The sequence below is a fragment of the Atractosteus spatula genome, chromosome 3 (genome assembly GCF_055471065.1).
Source record: "Atractosteus spatula isolate fAtrSpa1 chromosome 3, fAtrSpa1.hap1, whole genome shotgun sequence".
In the NCBI taxonomy this organism is placed as follows: Eukaryota; Metazoa; Chordata; class Actinopteri; order Semionotiformes; family Lepisosteidae; genus Atractosteus; species Atractosteus spatula.
Genome location: NC_142708.1, coordinates 25,694,562 through 25,718,627, shown reverse-complemented (window position 1 = coordinate 25,718,627; position 24,066 = coordinate 25,694,562). Strand labels below are relative to the sequence as shown.

Below are 24,066 nucleotides of genomic sequence, written 5' to 3'. Positions count from 1 at the left end.
GGGAATTTCCTAGTAACTTAACTTCTAAAACTTTACTTTACTTTCTCTGCACGTTGGTGTTAGGGTGTGAATGATAATAATTTATTTCTCAATATTTATTACAACTAGTGTCAGAGCTCAACAAGCCCGTCCAATTTGTAACCACATAAAAATCAAGATTTACAAAGCTTATGAACATCACCGCCCCAGGCTGACACCTCAGAACATAAGCCAAACATAGATTTAGCTAAAAAAGACACAAATTATAAAGTACTGAATCGAAAGCACTCTACATATGAAAAATGAAAGTAATTGATGTCTTTTATTAAGTTGAAATGAGTAGAAAAGGCAAAAAAATTAAAATAGAATGATCTGTACCGGACCTAAAAGAAGACACACTCTGACAGACCTGTGCATGAGCTGTCAACACAGTGTCAAGAACCTGAATAACTGGTCATACAGCTATGGTTGACTTAAAATATATTAAAAAACATACTAGATTTCACATCAGAATACACTTCAAATAACAGGAGTAAAATGTATGCTTGGGGTTCCTTAGAATTCATTCAGATTTGATGGTAAAATCAAAAGCCTAAAAGCAAATCATGGCAGGACAAACACATCCTAAAAGTGTAACTTAACGGTCACAATTTCCTGATGATTTTTCCTTTTTTATATATCCTGTGCCACTGACACACATTTGTATCATGCACATTTACAAACTCATTATTCAGAGTCACAGAGTATTACACTTTTAGCACTAGAACTTAGGTGGCAAAAATAAGTTCAGACTGCAATCCTGCCCTTCGTGCTGTTGTACCCAGACCCATTCACCTAATCTGTAAGACTAGATATAACTGTCGATCGCGTTTTGCTGTTGGCAATACAAAATCACAATGACTAGTGTATATTACATTCCTCTGTAAAAAAAAGTTTGGACAGGAAAAAAATGCTTCAGCTACATAATTCCTAGTAATTTAAATAAACAAAGGCTGTGCAGGAAAATGAGTGTCAAAATTGTCATTTATGAAGTAAGAGCTTCGCATTAGATAATTCTTACTCAAGATTTCAAGAAAAGACTACAATGTTCATATTTCCTAAAATAGAAACAGTGGAGCTGTCAATACTATTCACATCTGTACATCTATGAGAATGTCCTAAAGTTTAAATGTGTAATTGTTTTACTTGATCATATCATAGTTTCTTTTCCTTATGAGGATTACTATAGGTATTATTTACAGTGATTTTCTTTTTAAAAAAAAGTACTAAAAAATGTTAAAATGCTATAAAGATATTTTAAAGAATGCAAACATGACGTCAGTGTCTATGCATCTGCCCTGTGAAGCTTTTCTTCAGTCCAGATACTTCCTTGCTTACTGCCTTTCAGGCCACTTTGACGTTTCATAGCTTGATTCCGACAAATTTCTGAAATTACACCGTAAGGATTCTAAGAACCTATGGGACAATTCAGTTTACCATAAAAAAATGTAATTAAAATATTTCAGAATATAAAACTGAATTAACGTTTGTCATCCAGTTGTACAAAGAATTATGAGTAGGAATCAATAAATTCTATTATCACGCAGAGAAATCTTCCACAGTCTAGTAAGCATATGTAATATTTTAAAAAATAGAAATAAACCAAACTTTTCAAGGAAATTTTAGGCCTGTGTTCTCAGATGCAGTCCACATGGGCCAGTGATCTTTATAATGAGGATGAGTCAGATGAGATGACATAAGCTTCTACTTCTGTTTTTTTTGGCCTGCAGTCTATTCCAATTACAGTTCCCTTAACAAAAATGAAATATTTTTATTGCAAGTGCATATCTGGGTCATAAAGGTAGGTCACAAAGCCATTACATATACCAAATACAGATTTATTTCTATTGTTGTCTGATTACAATGTACAGTAGAATTCATACATCTCTAAAAATTTGAAATCTGACTTTTAAACCTACAACACATGTTTAATAAAATAAGTCATAGTGGGAAAGCCAGGTTTGTCGTATTTCTTTATAGTTTTCTCTGCTGTACTTCACTGTAATTTATGTCATCATTACAATGTCTACAATGTATAATTGTGACAATGGTTAAGGCAGTTTTTTTATATCTGGGACAGTTTCACACACATTGCTTATAATATGTCCTAAAGGATTTAGTGGCCTAATTTATTGTCCTATATCTTTCAGAATTCTAGATTTCTTTTTCATCCTGGGACATTTGAATTTAATAGGTCACATTTGCTCAACATGGATTCTCAGAAACCCTCCTCTTTCCTACTGTCAGTGTTCTTTTAACTCTGGAAAATAAAGCAATGTGGGTCATTGATTGGTCATACATACACGTATTTAAAAGTCATTCCTGTAGTCAGATCCTCCACTTACAGTATTGTTACCACCTGATCTCAAAAGTTTAACAGGGCTGGGCCTTTAATGGAAGCTCAAAGGAAAACAAAGTTATTGAAACTGCTGTCAGAGAAACAGAATTAAAAAAAAAATGCCCCAGTATGAAGACAAATAAGACTGTACTGTAAAGGCGCTGTCCTTCAGTGGAGAATAAAGTTGAGGTCATTAGGATGTAACAGTTGCTAAAGCACTGATCATAAGGATGTTAACCCCAGGGTCCTTGTTAAATTCCACTTTTGGATTGCACAATATGGCTTAAATTTTCAACTTCATTCAATTGCTGAAGTGCCTTCTCACTTCTTCACTCATCTGCTGTGGAGAGGGGCTTCTGGCCCATAATGACTGGCATGTGTTGCCCATGCCCACTATGACACAGGTGGGTGCCGCATTTCACTGGTAGAAGAACTGGCTTCCCTGCTACATGTGAAGAGCTTTTGGATCCCTTGAAATGAAAAGTACTACACAAATGCAATCTATTACTAAAGGTGCTAATCCATTATTAACTAAAAGAGAAATAAGTACTGGGTAATGTTTCATGGTCCCACATACAAGGCAACTAAATATTTGTAAAGGTGAGCAAAAGATTTTAATTCTAGAGCGTACATGTTCCATGAGTATACAGCACAAAATTGACAATCGTGAACTGGTTCATGAGAATGTGCCAACTGCTTGCATGCAAATTTTCAAATGTACTTCAAATTAATTTTCAGTTGTGTCCTCTAGTTTGCGTTTATCTGTTGATTCTGAAGTCAGTCGGGCTGATTTTATTAATGCCTTGGAGTATTTTTTAAACAGCTGAATCAGGAGGCCTCGTAGTCTTGTTTTATAGTGCCATGCTAGTGTATTCAGACCGTCTAGCAGTTTTAAAGCTCCCAGTTGTGATACTTTGAACAACACCACAAAAGAAAAGCTAAAAAAAGAAGAAATGCGTAGATAACATAAAAGAAAAATGGCAAAGTCATGATTGCATAAGTACTATATTCCAACCCTTTGCTATGACAAACCTATCAGAAATATTTTAAAAACTCTTAATATCTTTGACCACTGTGAAGTCAATCATTAAGAAGTAAAAGGTACACATCACCATCTAGATAAGGCTGTCTCTTCAGACTAAGCAGCCAGACAAGGAGGAAGGGATGCCACTCTAAGGCCAGTTGCAACTTAGAAAGATTCACATTGTTCAGTGGCTGAGATACTGTAGGAGAAAACATCCAAGGGTCAACAATACCCCACTCATTCTATAAAGCTGGCTCATGTGGCTGAGTGGGAAACCCATCTCAAAACATTTGTCACATTCCTCACAACACTATTAGACAGAAGATTGTGGGAATGTGGAACAGGCTAACCAGCCAGGTTGTTGAATCCAATTTTCTGACTTTGTTCGAGGAATGACAGGATGAGATCGTTAAGTAAAAAACTTCCAAATGGGCCTGATGGGTTGAAAGACTTCCTATCGGTTGTGACATTTAATACAACATAAAACTAACAAACTAAAGAAGTACTCACTAACTGTTTCATTCTTATTGCTTGTAACCTAACTGAATAGAAACAGCTATAGCCCGTGTCCAATTTTTAAATAGTTAAAAAAAACCTAGCAACTTAATAAAAAACTAAAATATTAGACAGGAAAAATAAAGATTTTAAAGAAATAATATAATTTAAATTGTATTATAAGCTAATCTATTATTATGTGACTATATTCCAAACCCCTCTGTTTTCCATTTTCAGCAGCAGGAGAGTAAAGATGCATAGTCTGCTCTGTTCTCTCTGAATAAATACTACTGAATTATATTTTCCTTGCAAGTACAATATATTCCTAATATGACATCCAACTCAATGCTTTGGGAATTGCTTTTAAAATGTATGTCCTTCAAAGACAGATCACATGTGTGGGTTTTTCATTTCTGCATTTCAGATAGCAAATAAAAATGGCTGTTTCCAACAACGACATGAGAAAATGGAAAATTGTATCCCATTCACATTTGCATCTGTTTAAAAGGGGAACTTGTGTTGCAAAGTAAAATACCTTACTGGTCATCTACAGCTACTGCATTATGAACTAGTAATTGCTTGTTCTACATTATGCTGTTATGTCATTCTGTTTAAGCCTTGCAAGATGTTTCTACAGATGTTTCAACAATTAACAAGGATACAACTAACATATTCCAGAACTGTGGTCTGTCTACATTAGGGCCAGGTGCAGTTGTCTAAGTACAGTACATAAAACAGGGCTTGATGGTGATTTGATTTCAATAAGCGTACAATTTTCGACTCTGTAATCTAAAATTACTCATGGTAGAGTCCCTAGGCTTTTCAAACTTTACAGTAAGTTGGCATTTCACATCAGTGGACCCTAGCCTTTGATTAACCTTCCCTTGGTAATAATCCAGTGGTTTTACACCTGCTGAAAAGAACAATCCACACATTTTAGAGGCCTTGAAAATTAAATGTATTCAGAAAATACTAATTTTATTTGAATATGATCTGGTAACTGTGTCTGAATCGAATAAGACTGTGCCATTTTCATAATTTAAAAATTTGACTAAAAGAAAAGCTAAATAGCCCAGACTAGTCAGAGCAGTAAACAAGATGACTAGACTAAAGGATCAATGACTAGAGTTCTAAAAACAGAGAAGGACAAAGTCTAGGTATAACAAAACAAATATAAATGTAAATATACTTGACAGAAACTGCAGGAACCTCAAAACAAAATAAAAAAAACATTACTGTACATGGCTTTGGCGTAACATACGTCCTTTCTACCTATACCTAAGAAAATCTAAATATGGTTTACAGAATGATTACCATAAACTAACTTTAATGTGTACAGGATTTCTGTAGATAGACCTCATTATATTGGAAATAGAAAAAGACAAATATTTACCAATGAAAACATGTTGTAACTTTGTTGTAAAAATGGCAATTTGATTTCCACATCATAGTGGCAGATATACATTTCATTCAGTGTTTTTACAATTCCCCCTTGACTTCTAAATCACATCCCTAACCAAGGAAAGGAGATGAAAAGACTGAAAATTCACACATTTATTGGCTATTCACAATCATATCAGAAGTGCAAACGAAACCACTTTTAATGATCATTCTCATTATTAGTATTGTATTTCATTAACTGCAAGGTAAAACCAAAAAAGTATGATTTGTTTAACAATTTACTGAGAAAATAAAATTCCAAACCTTAAACTCTTCTTGTGAACAGTTTATGTGGCAGTGATCACGAAAATCCCTCAGTGAGTTTTGGATTTAGGTTTAAATTATTTTTGGTTTAATTAAAGAAAAGGTAATAATAGAGATAGTTATCTCTACGCCATTACTAAACACATTTACATTCGGAACAACTAACAGCCCACCCTTAACCACTGAAGATCTAGAGCCTGCATTTCAACAGAAACTACTGTAGCATTTACTTCAACATGTAATGTGCAGGCTTCCCACATGACATATAGGCTATTAACTATTATAAAGAAAAATACCATTCACTTATTAATCAATTACAACCAGTGGAAACCACTTCTAGACCAAAGAGCCAGTTTATGGTGTTCCCAGAATGTCCTAAAAATACAGCTACACGTTAACAAACGAAGTTCTCTAACTCACATTACATTGTTCTCAATATCTGTTAATCTGACTTGGATAACATACTCCAAAATGCTCTGATACTAGTTCAAACTATTAAATGCGACAACTTAAAATGTAAACCCCAAAGCAAAAGATATTGGGAACTCCTATTTCAGCTCATTTTGAAATGTGATAGGCTGTAATAAGACAAAAAAACACTAACCCCCATTCTTTAGTTCAATAGCAAGTCCTGTGGTGCTTCAATCATACAATAGTTATTCTTGACAAAACAGAAGATGTTATCAGGATTTCCATCTCCAATCTGAATGAGTCACCCAAGCAGCTTGCTATACCACTGGTGTGCATGTTTCACAGCCATCTGTTATTGTTTGGCCCCATGCAGTGCAGTAATTCAAGTGAAACCCATTAATGCTATAATCCTCCTCTTGGAATTTACAATGAATTATTTTTGGACCATTTTCTCATTTAAAAACCACCCATCATCTATGCACGTGCATTTAGAGAGCACAGAGGCCTCCATGGGTGTATTATCATAATGAACAGCATATAACAGAAATTAAATGTGCATGGTACCATCCTCGTTTGTTTCTACACACATTTGACAGTACCTCTCAAAAATGGTGGTTCAAGAGTTCTTTGTCTGATTTGTCAAAATAATTATAAAATGTTTTACATTTGTGTATTAGATGCCCAGACATTGATGATATTATCCATTTTAAAGTGTTTGACTTAAGTTATTTAATGTCACATCTCAGACTTTAACAATTAATTTGCTTTAAACTTACCGAAAGACTTGCATCAATTAGAAGGTTTAAGAGCCCTGCGAATTAGATGCATTCAGAATATGTGACCGCCAGATTCAATAATCGTCTCCCTTTTGTGTATCTGAAACTACAATGATGCATTTCTCCTATTCTGTCAGAATCAAATGAGTCAAGGCTGCAGTAAGTTCACAATTTATACCATTTAATAAGACAAGCTAATCAATTGAATGTTATCACAGACCATATTCGTTGCCAAATGGCCAGAATTACTGAAGAGGCAGCTGGCTTAAAGAAACAATCGTCTTTTAACTAAGTGCTTTGTCAATTATATTTTTGTGCTTCAGATGCTGTATAAACAAATCCTAACTATAATGCACGACATTTAAGTACTTGGCAGTAATATTTCATGAATTATAGCACAGTTAACTAATATTTTTTAGATGTAGTTTATAGTTTAGACGTATAGTTCAAAAAGAAATCAAAATAGTAGTTTACAGAACCAGATTGCCACAGACCTTCAGCTGAACTGAAATCCTATAGACAGTCATTATGTTGTCAAGTGCAGTGAAAAATATACCCCCATAAAGCAGCTATATCCTTGCAAGAAAAAAAATAGAACTTTGACATCTACTGTCATAAGAAAAGATGGATTCCATTTTCTGCTTCTGGCTCAAATGATTGCCTTCAATATCAGTAAGCTTGTTTTTTTAATGTATCATTACATGGACACATATGCAACCTTCTTTTCTGGAGTTATTTCAAGATATTCACACCCAACACTATGCATAGAAGAAGGGCTACAGACATAAAACCAATCTGAATCTTTTTTGCATTCAACACATTCCCTCAAATTAAAAATGTATATTTTAATTATATAGTGCTATCTGAATCTAGCATGTGATCAATACATTGTAGACATTTTTGAATCCAACATTAAAGTATAGCAGATTTAAATAGCAACTTAAAAAAGGAAGCAGGTGTTTACCTGGATAATTTTAGAAGAATAACACTGATTTTTTTTTAACTGGGCTTGGTCTAATGTACAAAAATATCCTACAAAACACAACAGGACTCTGGATGGAAGAGGTTGACAGATTCTTGAAATGTTTTGCCCGTAAAAGGACAGAGGAGGCAAGCTTCACATCTTTTACTAAAAGCAGAACATGAGCTGTCTGAATGAAACAAACTGGATAAATGCCATCGCTGAGCCCAATTTTTCAACTTGAAACCATAATGTCTATTTTGATCATGCTAGGGGATGGCTTGTGAAGCCACACACCCACTGATGTGACTGAAATCTATGTCTTGTGCTACCTTCTGCTATACAAAAGTGCTACTATTACATTCATTTAAGACATCAGCAGTCACATATATTACCAGGCTTCAGTATGTCACAAGAAAATAACCCACTGAAAGTGGGGTTGTTTTTTGTAACTCACTGAATGTTAGGCACCCTTCAAATTCCCTGAACTACTGTACATTCGACAACAGGGCAATCCTGATTTATACACAGGCGGTGAACAATAAATACAATATGGAAAAATAAACCAAATAGGGGAAAAAAAGCTGAAGTGTTGGTTTTGCTTCAGATTCTTGAACAATGTCTCTGTCGAAATTCCCAAGGCTGTCTTACCACACCTTACATTTTCGCACTTGCACTGTAGCCTCTCTGGCACATCAGGTTCATTCCGTGATTTAACACCATTTAGAACAGAAATGTAATGGAATCCTGCCACATGAAAAGTATTAAGGAAACCTTGACAGTCCAGGTTACTTTCAAATCTTTCAAATGCCTATTTTGGTAAATGATAAATAGGGCTACAGTCAAATATGAAATTTTCGTTTTATCATACGGATAAAAAAAAAATGAGTTAGAAAAACCATGGGTCCAGAGAAGTCTTTGCTTCACTTAAATACTATACTTACCGGCTGAGGCTGTTCTGCAATACAGCAGTTGAAGCACAACCAGAATTCACTCATGCTTAATAGTCCTAAAGTGTTTAAGTGCCACTGGTCCAGAAAGAAGACAAAAGACTTAAATCCCAGTGGAAGAAGCCCCAGGTTTCGAGTCCTTGTCCAGTTCAGCTCAGGGCTCCACAGATATGATCTCTGTGCTTTGAAGGGAAAAGTCCCAGCCCTGCAAAGGGAAGGGAAGCCCAATTTGTGGTGCTGGAGTGTTAAGTACTCCTCTTCCAGGTCCGATCAACACAACCTACAACACACAAAATAAAACAAAGTTAGGCTTTCAGCATGAGACAGGATAAACCTTGTGTGTTATCTGCCTGGATAAAAGACTTTATGGTACATCAAGAGCTCATCCATCCTTTCATTCATTTTCCAAAAACTATCCAGAGCCAGAAACTATCCCAGCAAGTAATGGATGCAAGGCAGGGTACACTTTTTGCAAAAGGAAGCATTTGCTCAATAATGTCAGCCTAATTTTCAGGTAAAGTTACATCACTCTGGTATCAAAGCAGAAAAAAGCTATTTTAATAAATCATGCTCTGCTGTTTTTTAAAAACATAAGTCAAAATGTTGTCTTCACGAATAATCAACACAACAAAAAAATTACTTATCCTAAAATAGACAAGGTGGTACTTATACCCCCTATTTCTTAAGTCTTGAAATATAACTATTCATGTATTTAGTATGATTTCCTTAGCCAGGTCCTGAAATATTCCTAAAATACAGCAAAGCCTGTTATGTCTCATGAGTCACAAAAAACAATTCCCAAGAACAGTGGCATCATCTGATAAAGGGACAACACAGAGCTCCAGTTCAGATGCTACTTTCAACACTCTCTTCACAATGAAACTCTGTTGCAATTCAATTGTGAGCATTAAAACTAACAAGCATAAACAGTAAAGAGAATGTCTCAGAATACCAGCATCCTAAAGAAGGTAGTATTTAAGGTATGACGCACTGATTGCAGTTTGTTATAATCACTAGTTTAATGAACTCAGTTGTAATTATAATGGAATCCAATTACCACTTAATTATAGCTGATTTATACTATTTAGTGCAGGGACAGTGCATATTATCTTTCCCATAGATGCAAAGGTTTGTTAAAAAGCACACAAAGCACCACACATACAAGTCTCTATTCAGTGATCAGACAAATGCACTGTAGCCCACTGCATTTGATTTTTCCTCTGACTATAATTCCATACAGCTGGTTATGTTAGAACAGCACTTGAGCACAGTTTAGAAAAAATAACAAACCAGCACGTTAAAAGCCTGAGATCACTATAGTCACACATGAGACCTTAAATTGTATCTAATCATCAAAATAGTTATTTTGCTTTTTGAATAGTCCTGATAAAAAATACAAAATTACAGTTAGTTTTCTGGGTTTACAAACCTTTCTTGGCATTTCCTATTCCTATAAAGTTTGATTGTATATACAAAATTGAATTAATATGTTCTTAAACTTTAGTTTTAGGCAAGTTTAGGCATATGACAATGAAACAAATGCCTCAAAAAGCTGTAAGAAAGGCTGTTGCTTTTTGAACCAGAGATGTTTAACAAAAATATCAAGATTAATGAAAATATTCTAAGCCAGGATTAAACAGACTCTTCTTTTTAACTAGGTCACACTACAATCTGAAAAATCAATCACAGTGAGCAACTTCAGTGTTCAGTTTCTTGAGCTAACAGTAATGACAGAGCTACTCTAAAGTCCTACACACATCCTGGATGAACAAAAACGCATTGTAATCGGAGAGTACCTGGTAGTTTTATTTTATTGGTGCTAAAAAAACCACAGTGCTGTCACTTATCCCTTTGTCAAGCAGGTCCTTGTTTGAATTCCAACACCTGTGAATGCTTGCAGTCTAAAACAAGATGCTGGCTCAGTTATTCACAGTTCACCACACAAAGACCAGATTGGTCTGTTGGCACAGTTACAGTTAATATGTACAGTTAAGATTTTCTGCCCCTTTTCTCCATACCTTATTAATTCACATGACACTGGCGAGAAGGCGCATTGTATTTCAAATTTGATTCACAAGACTTTAGAGAAGCTTCATCACATTATACTTGTGTCGCAACGTTAAATCCTTCGCCTGCACTCTTCATTGAGAAGTATCATAGAATTCCACACGCAGGAGAGAGGCAGTTGCCCCAGTTTAGTATAATCCAGAAAACACAAGGCCCCTGAGATGGTCTGGTTTATACCAGGTACAGCATTATATGAAAAATGAAAACTCAAAGCAACTGTTTTTTTTTCTTCTGCATACACCTCAAGGTGATTAAAATAGTGTCTGGCTCGAGAACAAAAACGCATGGTCATCATGAAAGTTAAAAATATTCATCTGAAAAACTATTTTAAGCCTTTCTATGTCCCACTAAAAAAGCTAATACTAAAGCCTACAAGACACAGAATTAAATTACAAACAAACAGTACTAAAAAGTAAATCCACCCATTATATTTCACTTGCATTTTAAGATTGAATTTAACACTAACGTTAAATTAGCTAATGAGCCTCAGATGAAGCTGAGCACTTAGCACTGTTGAGCAGCATTTGTGATCACAGTATTAATCTACAGAGGCTATACCGTGAACATCACAGGCCATGGCTGGAAACAATACACCTGACAGCTGCAACACAGCATCTGCAACCTGCTTCAAAGCATGTCTTATGGGATTTTGCCCCATTTTAATTGTAAATCCTGGACCAGCACGTGCCTGTTCACTTGTTTCCAAACACTAAATGGAGCAGGTCATTGTAGTTCATTCCACAGATGTCTGATGGGACTTAAGGCTGGCAAGTAAGGCATCCGTGACATAACGGTCACATTATCATCTCGTAAGAAAGTCATCGTTACACAAGATGTCAGGGTGAGACTGCAATAGCAGCAAGTGAAGTCCTGGGTCTTGGTCAATGTAGCGAGCGACATGAAGTATGTAGTAGTAATTGGACACTCTTAACCAGACCTTCATACCCTCCTAACGATCAGTCTATTCTTCACAGCAATTAGCCACAAGTCCCAATGTCCTTTAACATCCTAATGGTAGAAAGGGAGGTGTTCTATTGAAGAGTGGGGCACATTGGTTCTTTTCTGCATTTTTCTTTCTGATTCACAATTAGGGCTGGGCGATAATTCGATAACGATAATTATCGCGATATAATTTTCATCGATATAATTTTAACAAAAGTTCGATAAATGTTTGATATATGTTTATGCTTTGCGTATGATATGCGCATGCACACAAAATACTGCGCGAGATTGCGCGTGCGTGTTGCAGACCAGGCAGCTAACGTGGTGTTGTTTACCCACACGGTGGTGGCTGACAGGACTGTAGTTAGAGTGGAGAAATGAGCGACACTGAAGCAAATGTAGTGCTGCCAACGACCAGCTCGAAGGACGATGACGTCGTTGACAGAAAAGGTCATTCAACTTCAGTAATTTGGAGATATTTTGGCTTTTTACGATCAGATATAAAACAGAGCACTTTAAACTTTGCAGTCTGTCTGATCCATCTTCTATGTGTGTTTTATCACACTACAGTATTTAATTTTTCTATTAAGATATTTATTTTGTAAATTTTACTCATGCATATTTTGACATAAAAAAGACTTGAATACTCTCTATCTCAGATTTGTTTAATGTTTCTGCTGTTTGGCAAGTGTTTGTTGTGTTTTTAAAATAAAGAGTTGTTTAATTTACCAATTAACAGTCTGGTTTCTTCAACTTTCACTCAGGATAAAAAATCTTCCTTTAAACTTGAAAGAAATAATGATTTGACATTTATCGTGATAATTATCAATATCAACTGATATGAAAATTTTTATCGTGATAATGTTTTTGGCCATATCGCCCAGCCCTATTCACAATCACATTTAACAGGCTACATCCTCCGTCGTGCTCAGTCAGCTCTCTCACTCACATGGTGATTGGTGTTTATGTACCAGACAAAGTTACTCCAATGTATCATGGTCCATCATAAATAACTAATTCATCAGACACCAAAAACATGTAATATCTAAACGTACATAGAATGATACGTTTCTTTTGATGCTTGATGAAAAAAGGAAAAAAAAAGACTTGGTAAAACATTTTATGCATTAAACACTGTAAAACAAAGAAAACTTGCACCATAAGCTCTCCAGTAAAGACATTTTAAGTAAATGCTGCCAGTTATACCTTTACGCTGAGTATGTGTTTAGCACATGCAGGTCGATGGAGTATTTCGCACCACACAACACTGGGGAAGACTCCCACTGCAGACTGAAACCCAGGACAGTGTGAATGTGGGAACTGAGTATAGGTATAGTGTATTTAATATCCACCTTCAAAAAAACTTTGGAAAAATCACAGCTGCACATTCCAATGTTCATATCCAATAGAAAATCAGCTACAGTTGGTGAGCTACAGTTTTGTCTAGACAGCAAAGTAACCCTTCCCCTCAAATCCAACTATTTAAGCAAAGTTCCTTTATCAGCTGCACACCTATAATATAGTGTTCATGATACCTGATCATCAGGATTCTTTCAGGTTCCACAAAACTTTCTAGTCAATATGAAAGTACACTGGAACATGTTTCAGAAGAATAAACTGATTTAGAGAGGGAGTCCCTTCTTTCCCAGGAGGTAGAAAGATAACAGGTTTAGTTTCTCAAGTCCTCTTTGTTCGTCTCACAAAGTTTTGTCATATCAAAGAGAAATCTGAAATTATCAGCGGACATTTGCATTTGTAAGGTGAGTGCCATGAAAGCACAATCCACAATGATTACAACGTATTCTGTTAAAATACCATTTTTGGGGGAGAATGCTCTATTTCCTCATCCCTCTCACTTCACCAGTATGCCAAGGGACACTAATTAGTAGCTAAATCAAATAACAGCACACACATGTGCAGAATGTAACTAAACCAGTGCCATGCAGTGAGGCCATCCTACCAAACACCCGCTAGAATGCATCCCAGTCCAGAAATGAACCTGCTGTGTCACTGTACTGTCTCAATGTGATTACATTTAGTGTAATTACCTTGTCTAGAACACAACCCATTCCCCATACAGATTCCATAAGGTTTTCTAACTTGGGTTTAATGGAAACATCACAAGTCTCACAAGATGGGCCAAGCACTTTCCATGGTTTCAGTGGGCGTGTGCACCTTGAGATTGGCCAGGTCACAGCAGTAATGCAGTATACCAGATTGTCAGAGCTGGTGGTCTATGAAGAAACCTTTTCTTCTTTATGAAACACCCAGATTCTCCTTAAACATCTGCCTCTCTCAGTCAGTGGCTTTTCTGTCTGACATTTTCTGCTTACCCAAACTGTATTTGAAAAACCCTAAACCATAAATCAAAATGCGCAGATTTCTATGTTGAACGCTGTTCTATTTCACTGCAGATGTTGCCTAATTGAAGACCATTTTAAATCACAAAGACGTACAATCAGGGCTGTAGTATTATGACTTGAGCCATACCTTCTGACTCCAAGATTAATATAATATACAAGTAAATCGTGATATATTACTAAATGAGAAATTTACAGCGTGTATTGCCCCAACCTTCCCAATAATATGGCATAGCACTAACATTTTTTCTTTTGAATTTATTAATAAACAACAGTTTAATACTCATTCAGTTCAGTTTATTTGTCATACGCACAAGAGCAATGAAATGCTTAACTGATTAGAGACATCTGAAACAAGATGGATTTTCAAAGAGTACTACTACATATAATGCATCTAAATTCATAGCTATATTTTACTCTAAGGATTTTTCATGTCAAAGAAAGATATGAACAATCAAATGTTAACTGTATACCAGTTGTGTATATATTCATCTTTTTTGTGTACATATTCACCTTTTTAAAATCATGCAATAGATATACAGCAAGAACATGCAACCATAAAGCCCAAATTAAGGTCTAAGTGTTCAGGCAAGTCCTTGAAAGCAGAAGCCAAAAAACTAGAAAGTTACAGACACAGAGAGAAAAACAAGTGCACAAAAACCCTGAACTGGAGGACAAAGGAGGTACAGTACCCCTAATGCGTTCTATGTGCTTAAGCTGCTGAAGCTGAGAACAGCTTCCATTTACAGCTGATCTGTTCAGTAGCTGGCTTGAATACACAGAGGCTCAGAGACCGCAGCATCGCTGCACACATCCTGAATGAGCCATTTCAGCAACGGTGGCAACGAGATGGAAAAAAACAAGGCTGTGGTTTCAAAGCATTTATTTTCTCATTTGTAAGTGTGAATTATTACATCACCTAGGAGGTTACCTTTTTCATTCTAAATTGATACTAGTATAAAGTAAATATAACAGCAGAATATTGCAATGTAAAAACTGAAAATAAGCAAATATTCACGAGAATTGTAGTCCTGCATAATAGGTATAACTTACAGCAAAACAGTCTCAAATTACTCTTAATACCTCCACCTTTAAGCTACTCAATACTTCCAACTTATGAAGAATGTCTGAAAGAAGAAGTATGGTTATTATCTATCTGTTTTCCTGTTATTTGTTTGAATTTCTGATCCATATCTAGTTTCTCTGTGACAGTTGTTTCTGCCATTTTATATTGTCATGCCAACTGTTACACATTATACAGTGCAGCTTCTAAAATGTCTTGGATAGAAAGTGAAATACAGAAGCATACTGATGTTGTGAAACAGTAAGCTGTACACCGATGTCTTCTGAACATTGAAGTACCCTAATGAACTTCCAGAAATATTTTACAAAATAGATTTTGGTTGATTAGATAGCGAAGAAACACTTTAAGCTAAACCTACAATAAAGAACTACTGTACTTAACAGGAAAGCAAAAAGAAATGGTATTTAAAACAACAAATATAAGGATATAAGCACATAATGAAACTAGTACTTACACTGAACTATGCTCTACAAGCTCAAGTTAAACTATGTCCCCCACAGTAGCTCAGAAGAAGTTGGAAGAAGGCAGTGTAGTGCTGGAGTGTCAATTTCTTGAATTTTTTTTTCTATGTTTTTTGAGGGGTAAGGTGTTCACAAATAACTAAACAGTGGAGTAATTAAAAAAATATATGAGAAAAGGGACTTAGGCAGAAACTAAACAACTATATTGTATTCACCTTTATAAAATTCTCACCTCTATACATTTTTTATAAATCTTTACCAGATTTCTGGGCAGTGATGTGGACAATTTTAGTTGGGCTGGTAATTCATTTCCTTGAGTATGCTAATCAGTATGGCTTATAGCACCGAGGTATATTTTACACACAAATTTAACAGGCGAAGAATCTGCCGAGAATTTAATAATTTCACAGGTTTCTGCAGAGACATTTGCGGTCCACAGCGCGCCAATGGTCCAAGTAAAATGCCAGGCCAAGACCCAGTGCCAAGCAGAGCGTGGGAGGACAAAACACCAGCTGTACCAAATCAGTGTGAGCACACCAAATGCTATTTCAGAGACATGACCATGGCTAATACAAAGCTACAAGACTATCCTGACGATAGCAATTAAAAAGTTTTTTTTTTAAGTTAATAGTAATGGTAAACAGAGTACAGCTCAGAATTATACATTCCTTGACCATAACCATTTCAAGCCCATTAGGCATCTTGGAAAACTCCCTCCAGGTCTCTTATCACAGTTCTTTAACACCTCCACAGGAACCCATCACTCACTTTATTAGTGCTGAATCAATTGATTTGTAAGGATCAAAACTGTTGATAGAGGCTACTGAATCTAGCCCTCTATCTATCTCTATAATAGATCTATCTCTTTTAGCCACTTCCAGGAAGGTATTGATGTGTTTTCCCATCAGGAATTTGATAATCATCGCTACTCATTAATGTTAAAGCAGTAACAAGCATAAATCTACTCAGCTATTCTTAAAAGCTCAATGTCAACAACCAATCTCCATTGTCGTATCCTCACTTTAGCAGCTATTTTAGACCAGTTATCCATATATGATCTGCTGAACACTAGATCTATGCTGAAAGGTCCAGAGTAAAAAAAGCTTTAGATGAAAATATCCATGTTGGCATATTACAAAACAGAACAGGAAAGGCAAACTGCATATTTATTACTTCAAGTTTAATAAAGATTTCTACACAAAACCCATTGGAACTTGTTAAGAGTGGTTCTTTGACCTATTCATGTATTTTAATTGAATTCAGTTACATTAAAATCACCATCTGCACCAAATCAGTGTAATACATTATGTCCTCAGACAGGAAATTTATTTCTTGTGTTCTACACAAATATGTAGAAACCTGTATTGTATTACATAGAAAATTGTATTTAATAAGGCCAAAATGACAATTAACTTATTGTTTTTGATCAACAGGTAACAACAATGACTGGCAATAGTACATGTACTTGTTCTAAAACTGTTTTAAACTCCATAAAAAGCTTTAATGGGAAACTTAAATTTGATCTCTGAGATTGATGTAGTAACACACAGACTCTGAAAATTATTAAAGTGAGAAAAGACAGAGGAGAGTTTGTGTAGAAAAGCTGACAGTGTAGTTTTTTCAGTTATTTCTGTGGTTTTAGCCTTGAGTTAATCCCATACAGGCCTAATCATATTCTGAACTATTTGGACACAAGTAACGGCTCCTTTAACACTAAGATCTAGGCCTAAATAGTTTACGATTTGAAAAATCCGCTGCACACAAAACATTCAATACTAGCTAGGTGGATCATCAATGTCGAAAACACAGAAACCATGCGTTCAAAGCATTTCCTGGACTATCTCACATACAGATGAACTTTCACAAGAACTGCCCCTGATGCTGCTAGAATTAGAGACATGTTCCAACCAAATGTGACAGACACTATCACACAAAAGAAGCCTTTACTTCTCCATCAAATAATTTTCTCGGGAGTTATCCTCTTAAGTCTTTTCATTCAATTTTTCTTCAGAAGTTTTCAGTAATTTAGAAATGGCAAATTTTAGCACAGGCAGAAGTTTAATAATTTTATGAATCTGGCGACTTTCTGTATCTTAATTTAAAAAAATGTATAACCATTAGGGCCAGAGTTTTTACTCCATGCTCAGCACATAAAATAGCCATGAAACCCAACTTGACCAGTAGTGTTCAGTATTATACACTTCTGTACTTACATTATCACCATTTTAGTATAATGTATCTTACTCTTTTAACCCTATATTACAATTCTTTACAATTCATAGAGACATACATTTTTCAGTTGCACATATTAATTTCCCTCAATTTAAGCTTGTGCGTTTACATTCCAGTGTATTTCAAAAACAGTCATCAACTAATTAAATACAATTTGGAGGAAAAGAAACAGCATTCCTGAGACTAAAATTAATTTATGTTTTTATTTTCTACTTAGCCAAAAGCCAAATATCATGGTTCAAAAGCAAATTATTTCTCATTGTGTAAAGCAATAATTATATAATTATGAATACTGGTTCTCCTTCATCATCTAAAAATTGAAAGCTGATGAAATGTGTCTAATGAAAATGAATGACAAATGTAATTTTTTTGTTTTATTTTAAAATAAAGTATTGAATTGTACAAGGAATCTTGTACATTAAAAATAGGATTTATATGGTACTATAAGAGGGATGAAAGCAACATATTCTCTACAAAACAATCTAAGGCAGAAGATACATACTGTAATAGTCACAAGCTACAGTATTATTACTGTATATGTTTTTTATAATGCACAATGCTGCTACACTACTACATTTTTTAAATGGAATAACTTATTAACCAAACTAACTGAAGAGCACCTTGTTTTATGTAGTTCATGAATCTATGAAAACTGTCACTGACTTGTGGCAATGATGATGTGCTACTTTCCAGTAAAGAGCTGCAGAAACTGACTGCAAACTTCTCTTAAACTGGAAGGTGCGACATTCTAACTGAGCCACACATAGTAAAATAAACAACTATCTGTTTCACATATTTGATGGTTTATGCTGATCACAAAAACACATCTAAAGATGCTCGCCCCAAAGCAGGTGGCGCTCTGTGATCACGGGTTCGAGCTGAGTGTGATGGGAATACCCCAAGTGGCAGTGACAAATCGAGAGTAACCTCTGAGGGTTAGGGTGGGACCAGTCAGCTCTTATAGCCTTTGGCAACACGGCGACCCCTGTGGCCGCCCAGGAGCTTGCAGGCATGTGCTCTTTAAACACCGGGTCGTGGGGATCTCGGCCATGGGCCTCGACACAAGAAACACACCACTGACGCTAAATCAGGAGTCATTTTTAATCACCTACATGACATGTAATGAAACAGCAAGATAGCCTGTAATAACAGGATCTCTATGACGCGAATTTCTTTCACTTACAGACGTCTAAAGGGCTTACCACGCATAGCTTCTAGGATTTTAATGTACAACAAGAATAAAGAAATTATATTTTTGAATTGAATTTAGCAAATCACTGTGACTGCAATGAACTGTGGATTTTTTATGGGATTCTAATCACAAAATACCGAACTAAAGGATGACAAAGTTAGCTGTAAACAAAAAAGATGTGGTTCTTTATATCCGAGACACAATAAAACAAGCATTTAAAAGGCAGTAAAAGATACAAGGAACATAGGATGCAGTACGCTTAAGCACTGTTTTTTAAAAAGCTAAGCTATAACAAATCGCAACTTTAGCACTACATGGATTTCCTACTAAGAAAAGACTTACTCTTCCTTGTGTGGAGGCCTTTTGTTCTCAACCTGTTGGAACCATCATTACTGTGGTTCCATTAAAAGCGAATCAGAAGAGACTACATTTTCAAGCGCAGAGCACTTCTACTTCAAGGAGCCTCCATGAGAAGTGCTAGAGGCAGGGCTCGTGATACAGTGCTCTCCTTCATTCCAAATCGAACACGAGCTTACATCATTCCGCACTGGAGAATAAATAATTCAAGGAAAAGCCATAGCTGCTTGCCTGTGCTAAGTCGCTTCAGACCTCTCATGAATAGACACTGGTACTTCTCTCTCCATGTGCGTCACCAAAGCAGGCCTGACTTGAAAACTCAATCCGATGCTGGGCACCCACCCCTCTCTACAGCTGGCAGAGATGGCATAAATATTTAGTGACTGTTCAAACAGCCCTCCTTAGAAACAAGCAGGAGAAAAAGAAGCTTTGCCTACCGTTTTCTCTCTCTTAGTGCATAGCTAGTAATAGGGGTAAATGTGGTGCCCACCGTCTGCCTCGGTGAGCCTGCAGACCCTCCTCTGGGGTGTCCTAACCCCGAGTGGCTCTTTTGTCCTTCATTCAGTCACACATCATTTAGCAGGAGGTATTTACTGAATCACTTCTGGTCTGACACTAACAACACGAGATTTCATGAGCACTCTCAGGAGGCTGCCAGTGGGCTCTGCAATATGCTACTGACTGTCCTCCTCTCCGTCTCATCTGCTGGAGCCAAAAACAAACTGGTCATGGGCTTGTTTACATAAGATTTAGCTTCCTACACAGTAGCGCACAACATTTGATTAGGCCTGCACAGGTTCGCCAGCTGTTAAGAAATAGCTGACATTCCACTGGAAATTTAATTTAGCTCTGACTAAAAGACTTTCTCGAGCACTAATCCATTTCAGGCATCAGAAAGAGGACTGAATTAAACACAGATTTTCATTCTTTGCTCTAAATAAATTCCAATTATCCATCATTCCACTCACACTCGTGTTTCTTAGTTTCTCAATCTTGAAAGGCGTAACATTCAAATGTACGAATGCTGTTTTCCCCCTAAATGTTCCAACATATGCTTAATTCCTTTATAGCACAAAACAGCTTTCATTCCAGTTGCAAATGGCATTAAAATCACACAAATGTACTTCTCTCAATATCCTAAATGATAGATTAAGGAACTTAAAATACTTTTGTGATTCAGGCTGTAAATCCTTTTATTGCAAAACATTTTTTTGCATTTTTTTGAGAATTTGAAACATTACCTGAATAATGCATGCAGACACAAAATTAGACAGATGCGTATATTTTTAAGGATATAACAGATTTATTTCTTTACATGTTTGCCAGACTCATTTGCCACAGGCCTAAACACGACAATCATCAGTCTTGTCTTTGGAGGCCTGCCCTCATTCTTTGCTCCTAAGACCTGTTGCCAGGGATGCAGCTGCTGAGTTGGTCCTTCAGAAATGTGGTGTTGGGAGGGGAGTGGGTAAGGAAGCCTAGTGGGGGTTGCAAACAGGACACGACGACTCACAAAAGCGCTTCTTTATTTTACTTTGGTGCGCACACACAGAGCAAGGACAGAACACGCTCAATGCAAAACGCAGCATCCAGCACAAGCACGCCATGGGGCTACATTTGCGTAAGAATGGCAAATGCGGACTGCAGCAGAAGCGTTTGGACACTGCAATTAAGGGTCTTGCACACGATTGCCCTTTCCTTCCAAAATATTGCGAGCCTGTGCTTTACTGAAAAAAACTGGTCCAACAAAAATACAAAGTTATACGTCACAAAAAGAATCGAGTGTAACTGAAACCGTGAAACACTATCAATTAACTAATACCTACGGATATTCCTGTTTTAGGAGACTGCACTGAAAACAATGATTTAATAATGATACATGTTCAAAGGAATGAGACTGAAATCTGTATGTACTGTATGTATTGGACAGATGTTTTCAAGGTGGTCTTGAAACATGAAATTCTCAACTAATTGTAAGGCGCTGCTACTTGGATAGCAATAAATCATACTTAACATGTTGCACATACTGAAACATCTTAGAATTAGTTTAAATTGTGACTGTAGTTTTGGCTATATAGCCTACATTACATTTAAATCACATTCTACAGATCTTTTCTTGGAAATCTTAATCTAAAAACCACAACATATAAACCTGCATCAACGTATACTGCACCACTGCTTTCTAGGCTAATGCAGAATGCAAAAGCATACAAGTATGTAGGCGATTCTGCTGCTGATGGAACGACTTTAATCTATATTCATGGAAGCCATTTCATGGATATCAGCGTTCATCCTATTGTATTATATGAAGCATCTTTAGCTTTATCAGAATTCTGCTTTCATATACCTTTAATGTGCTGGAATACCCCACCTAAAACAATTTACACGCAGATTTAGATATAGACATTCAATACACAATTCATGTTTTCATGAATTCATGTTTGTCAAGGTCTTCTGTAATGGAGAAATCAAAAAGGCTTAGCACTATCAACGGTTAAGGCTTCTAAATAAGACATTTATATATTTTTAAAAAGAGATAGGTCTCCAATTTAAATGTGATTAAGAAAACTAATAATAATTACCAAACAGGATGGAAAACAATAGCCCCAGAAGACAATAATAACTGCAGATATTTCTGTGAAGTTGTCCATGCGTTTAACAGTCAGAATGCCCTCTGCAGTAAGGAATACGTGCCAGAGGCTGATTTAAACTACAAGCCCTCTGTGTGATGAACCACACAGCCGGAAGCCCATAGATACACAGATGCAGGTTTTACTCTTAAAGCACTGGTTATCTCAGTGAAAATGTCTGGATCTAGAATACGACATACGAGCCAACTGCAATGACCTTGTCAAATCCAAAGCAATCTTAGTTACAACAGCAATGCAATGAACATACATCAGAGTAGATGTGCTTATCAAGGTCACTAAATTTGAATTTGTACTGTGGCATGATTTCACATTCTGTTTATTTAGAACAGAAGGATATAAATAAGCTTTACTTGGTTCAAAAGAGGTCCATTCAATTAAAGAGATACACTCTGTGTTGCTGTGCAAGCACTCTCAAGATCTGCAGGGAAAACAATTGCAAAAACTTTCTAATTAAAAAAATACTACAAATATTTTTGTAAAAAATCATATCTGAAAAAGTGTTCGTAAAAAAAGGAGACTATTCTGACTGAAAATGCAACTATAATTGCTAATACCATCCATGAGGAAAGAATAGCAATCTGCACGTGAATTTGTTTCAAGATCATCTATTAAACAATTATCTGCTATCATATTGCTATTATAAACCCTGTACTAGGACGGTGTGTCAATACCAATGTGGTATTCTTCATGGCTACACTATTGTGGCCAGACACAACAGTATACTGTAGCTATGAAGAATAACAACGACAATGTTGCATCAGTATTATCCAAAACCTGCATATCAAAAATAAGAATAACGCAATCAATCTTCACCTAACTATATTGCATATAAGTGGTATACAGAAAGAGAAAGATTTTGGCTAGGTTCTAGCATTACAGCTTATTTTCTGGTACAATCTTTGGTATCTTCTCCATAGAGTTGGCTTCTGAAGAACATCTCTTTGGATCATTTTTCACAATTTCCCCAATGTCCAGCTATACCACTGACATACATATTTGAATTTATTTTTTGGGAATACATCTACACACAGAGCTCAAATGAAAGTACCGCAAATGTAGCTTCCATCATAGCTCTAACTGCTACAGTAACCACAGTATTATAGGTATCTGTACTAGATTACAAAGGCAGAACTAAAAACACTTGTTCTACAGTATCTACAGTGCACTTAAAGTGGAGGCATGCTTTCTTCCTTACTTGTGCTTCAGATGTTTGGAGTCTTCAAAAACAGCTAGCATATTAAGTCCTTCTTCTCTCTCTGCTCACCACAACCCTTGCAAGGCTGTTTTATGATAACTCACCCTATTAATTTAGGGTCACAGAACATCTGGGCCTTCTGTCCAATTATGAATACTAATGTCTCCAAACAGATAGAACAGATCTCAGTGGGGGATATTAGGAAATGTGGACAAGCAGAATTTCTCTCGTAATCAAGCAGTTGGAAGCACGGCTTCGGTATTCAGGTTTTATACAGAAGATGAGGTACAGTGAATCATCCTCAAATGTCGGGTTTAGCCAAACATTGAAGGAACTGTAGAAGGGAGAGGAAAGAAAAACAAGGAGGATTGAGGCGGTCCTAACAAGGTATGTGCTGTTTGCCTGCATGAAAAACTGCTGGGAGAGACAGCTCTTAATCGTGCAAGTTTTAATCCAAGGAAGGGAATGGTGGAACAAGCCAACCGCAACTCACCCAAACCCTGGCTGATCGTGCGGCATCACTGGGACTACCAACCAGCGCCTGACACAATTTAGGATGACAACAGTGTTTCTAGGTACAGTCATTTGATTCTAATTTTGGTTTTGTGTATGCTAGCAGTAAAAGCTCTTCCTTTTAGTTCTCCATCAGTTCTTCCTCCCCCCAGAAAAACCTTAAAACATACACTCGCTACCCTCCCCTCTTATCAGACGAATACCCTCAGAGTCAGTCAAATCACAAGTGATGACCACGTCTCGCCATCCCAATCTGAAACAAAAAAACCCACCTCTCAAACCTATTAAGAACCAGTAGAAAATGCCACTCAATCCCACAAACCAGTCACTCACCT

General features: G+C 36.4%; 1 protein-coding gene across 1 annotated transcript in view; it reads right to left on the bottom strand.

Annotated features, from left to right (window-relative positions):
- The window catches only part of cdc42se2 (CDC42 small effector 2), a 61,068-nt gene that overhangs the window by 10,562 nt on the left and 26,440 nt on the right, over window positions 1-24,066 (bottom strand). The window contains exon 2 of the mRNA XM_088909955.1: window positions 8,672-8,957. Coding sequence (XP_088766081.1) covers window positions 8,672-8,725 — 54 coding nt within the window. The 5' untranslated portion in view covers window positions 8,726-8,957. The remainder of the gene's footprint in view (window positions 1-8,671; window positions 8,958-24,066) is intronic.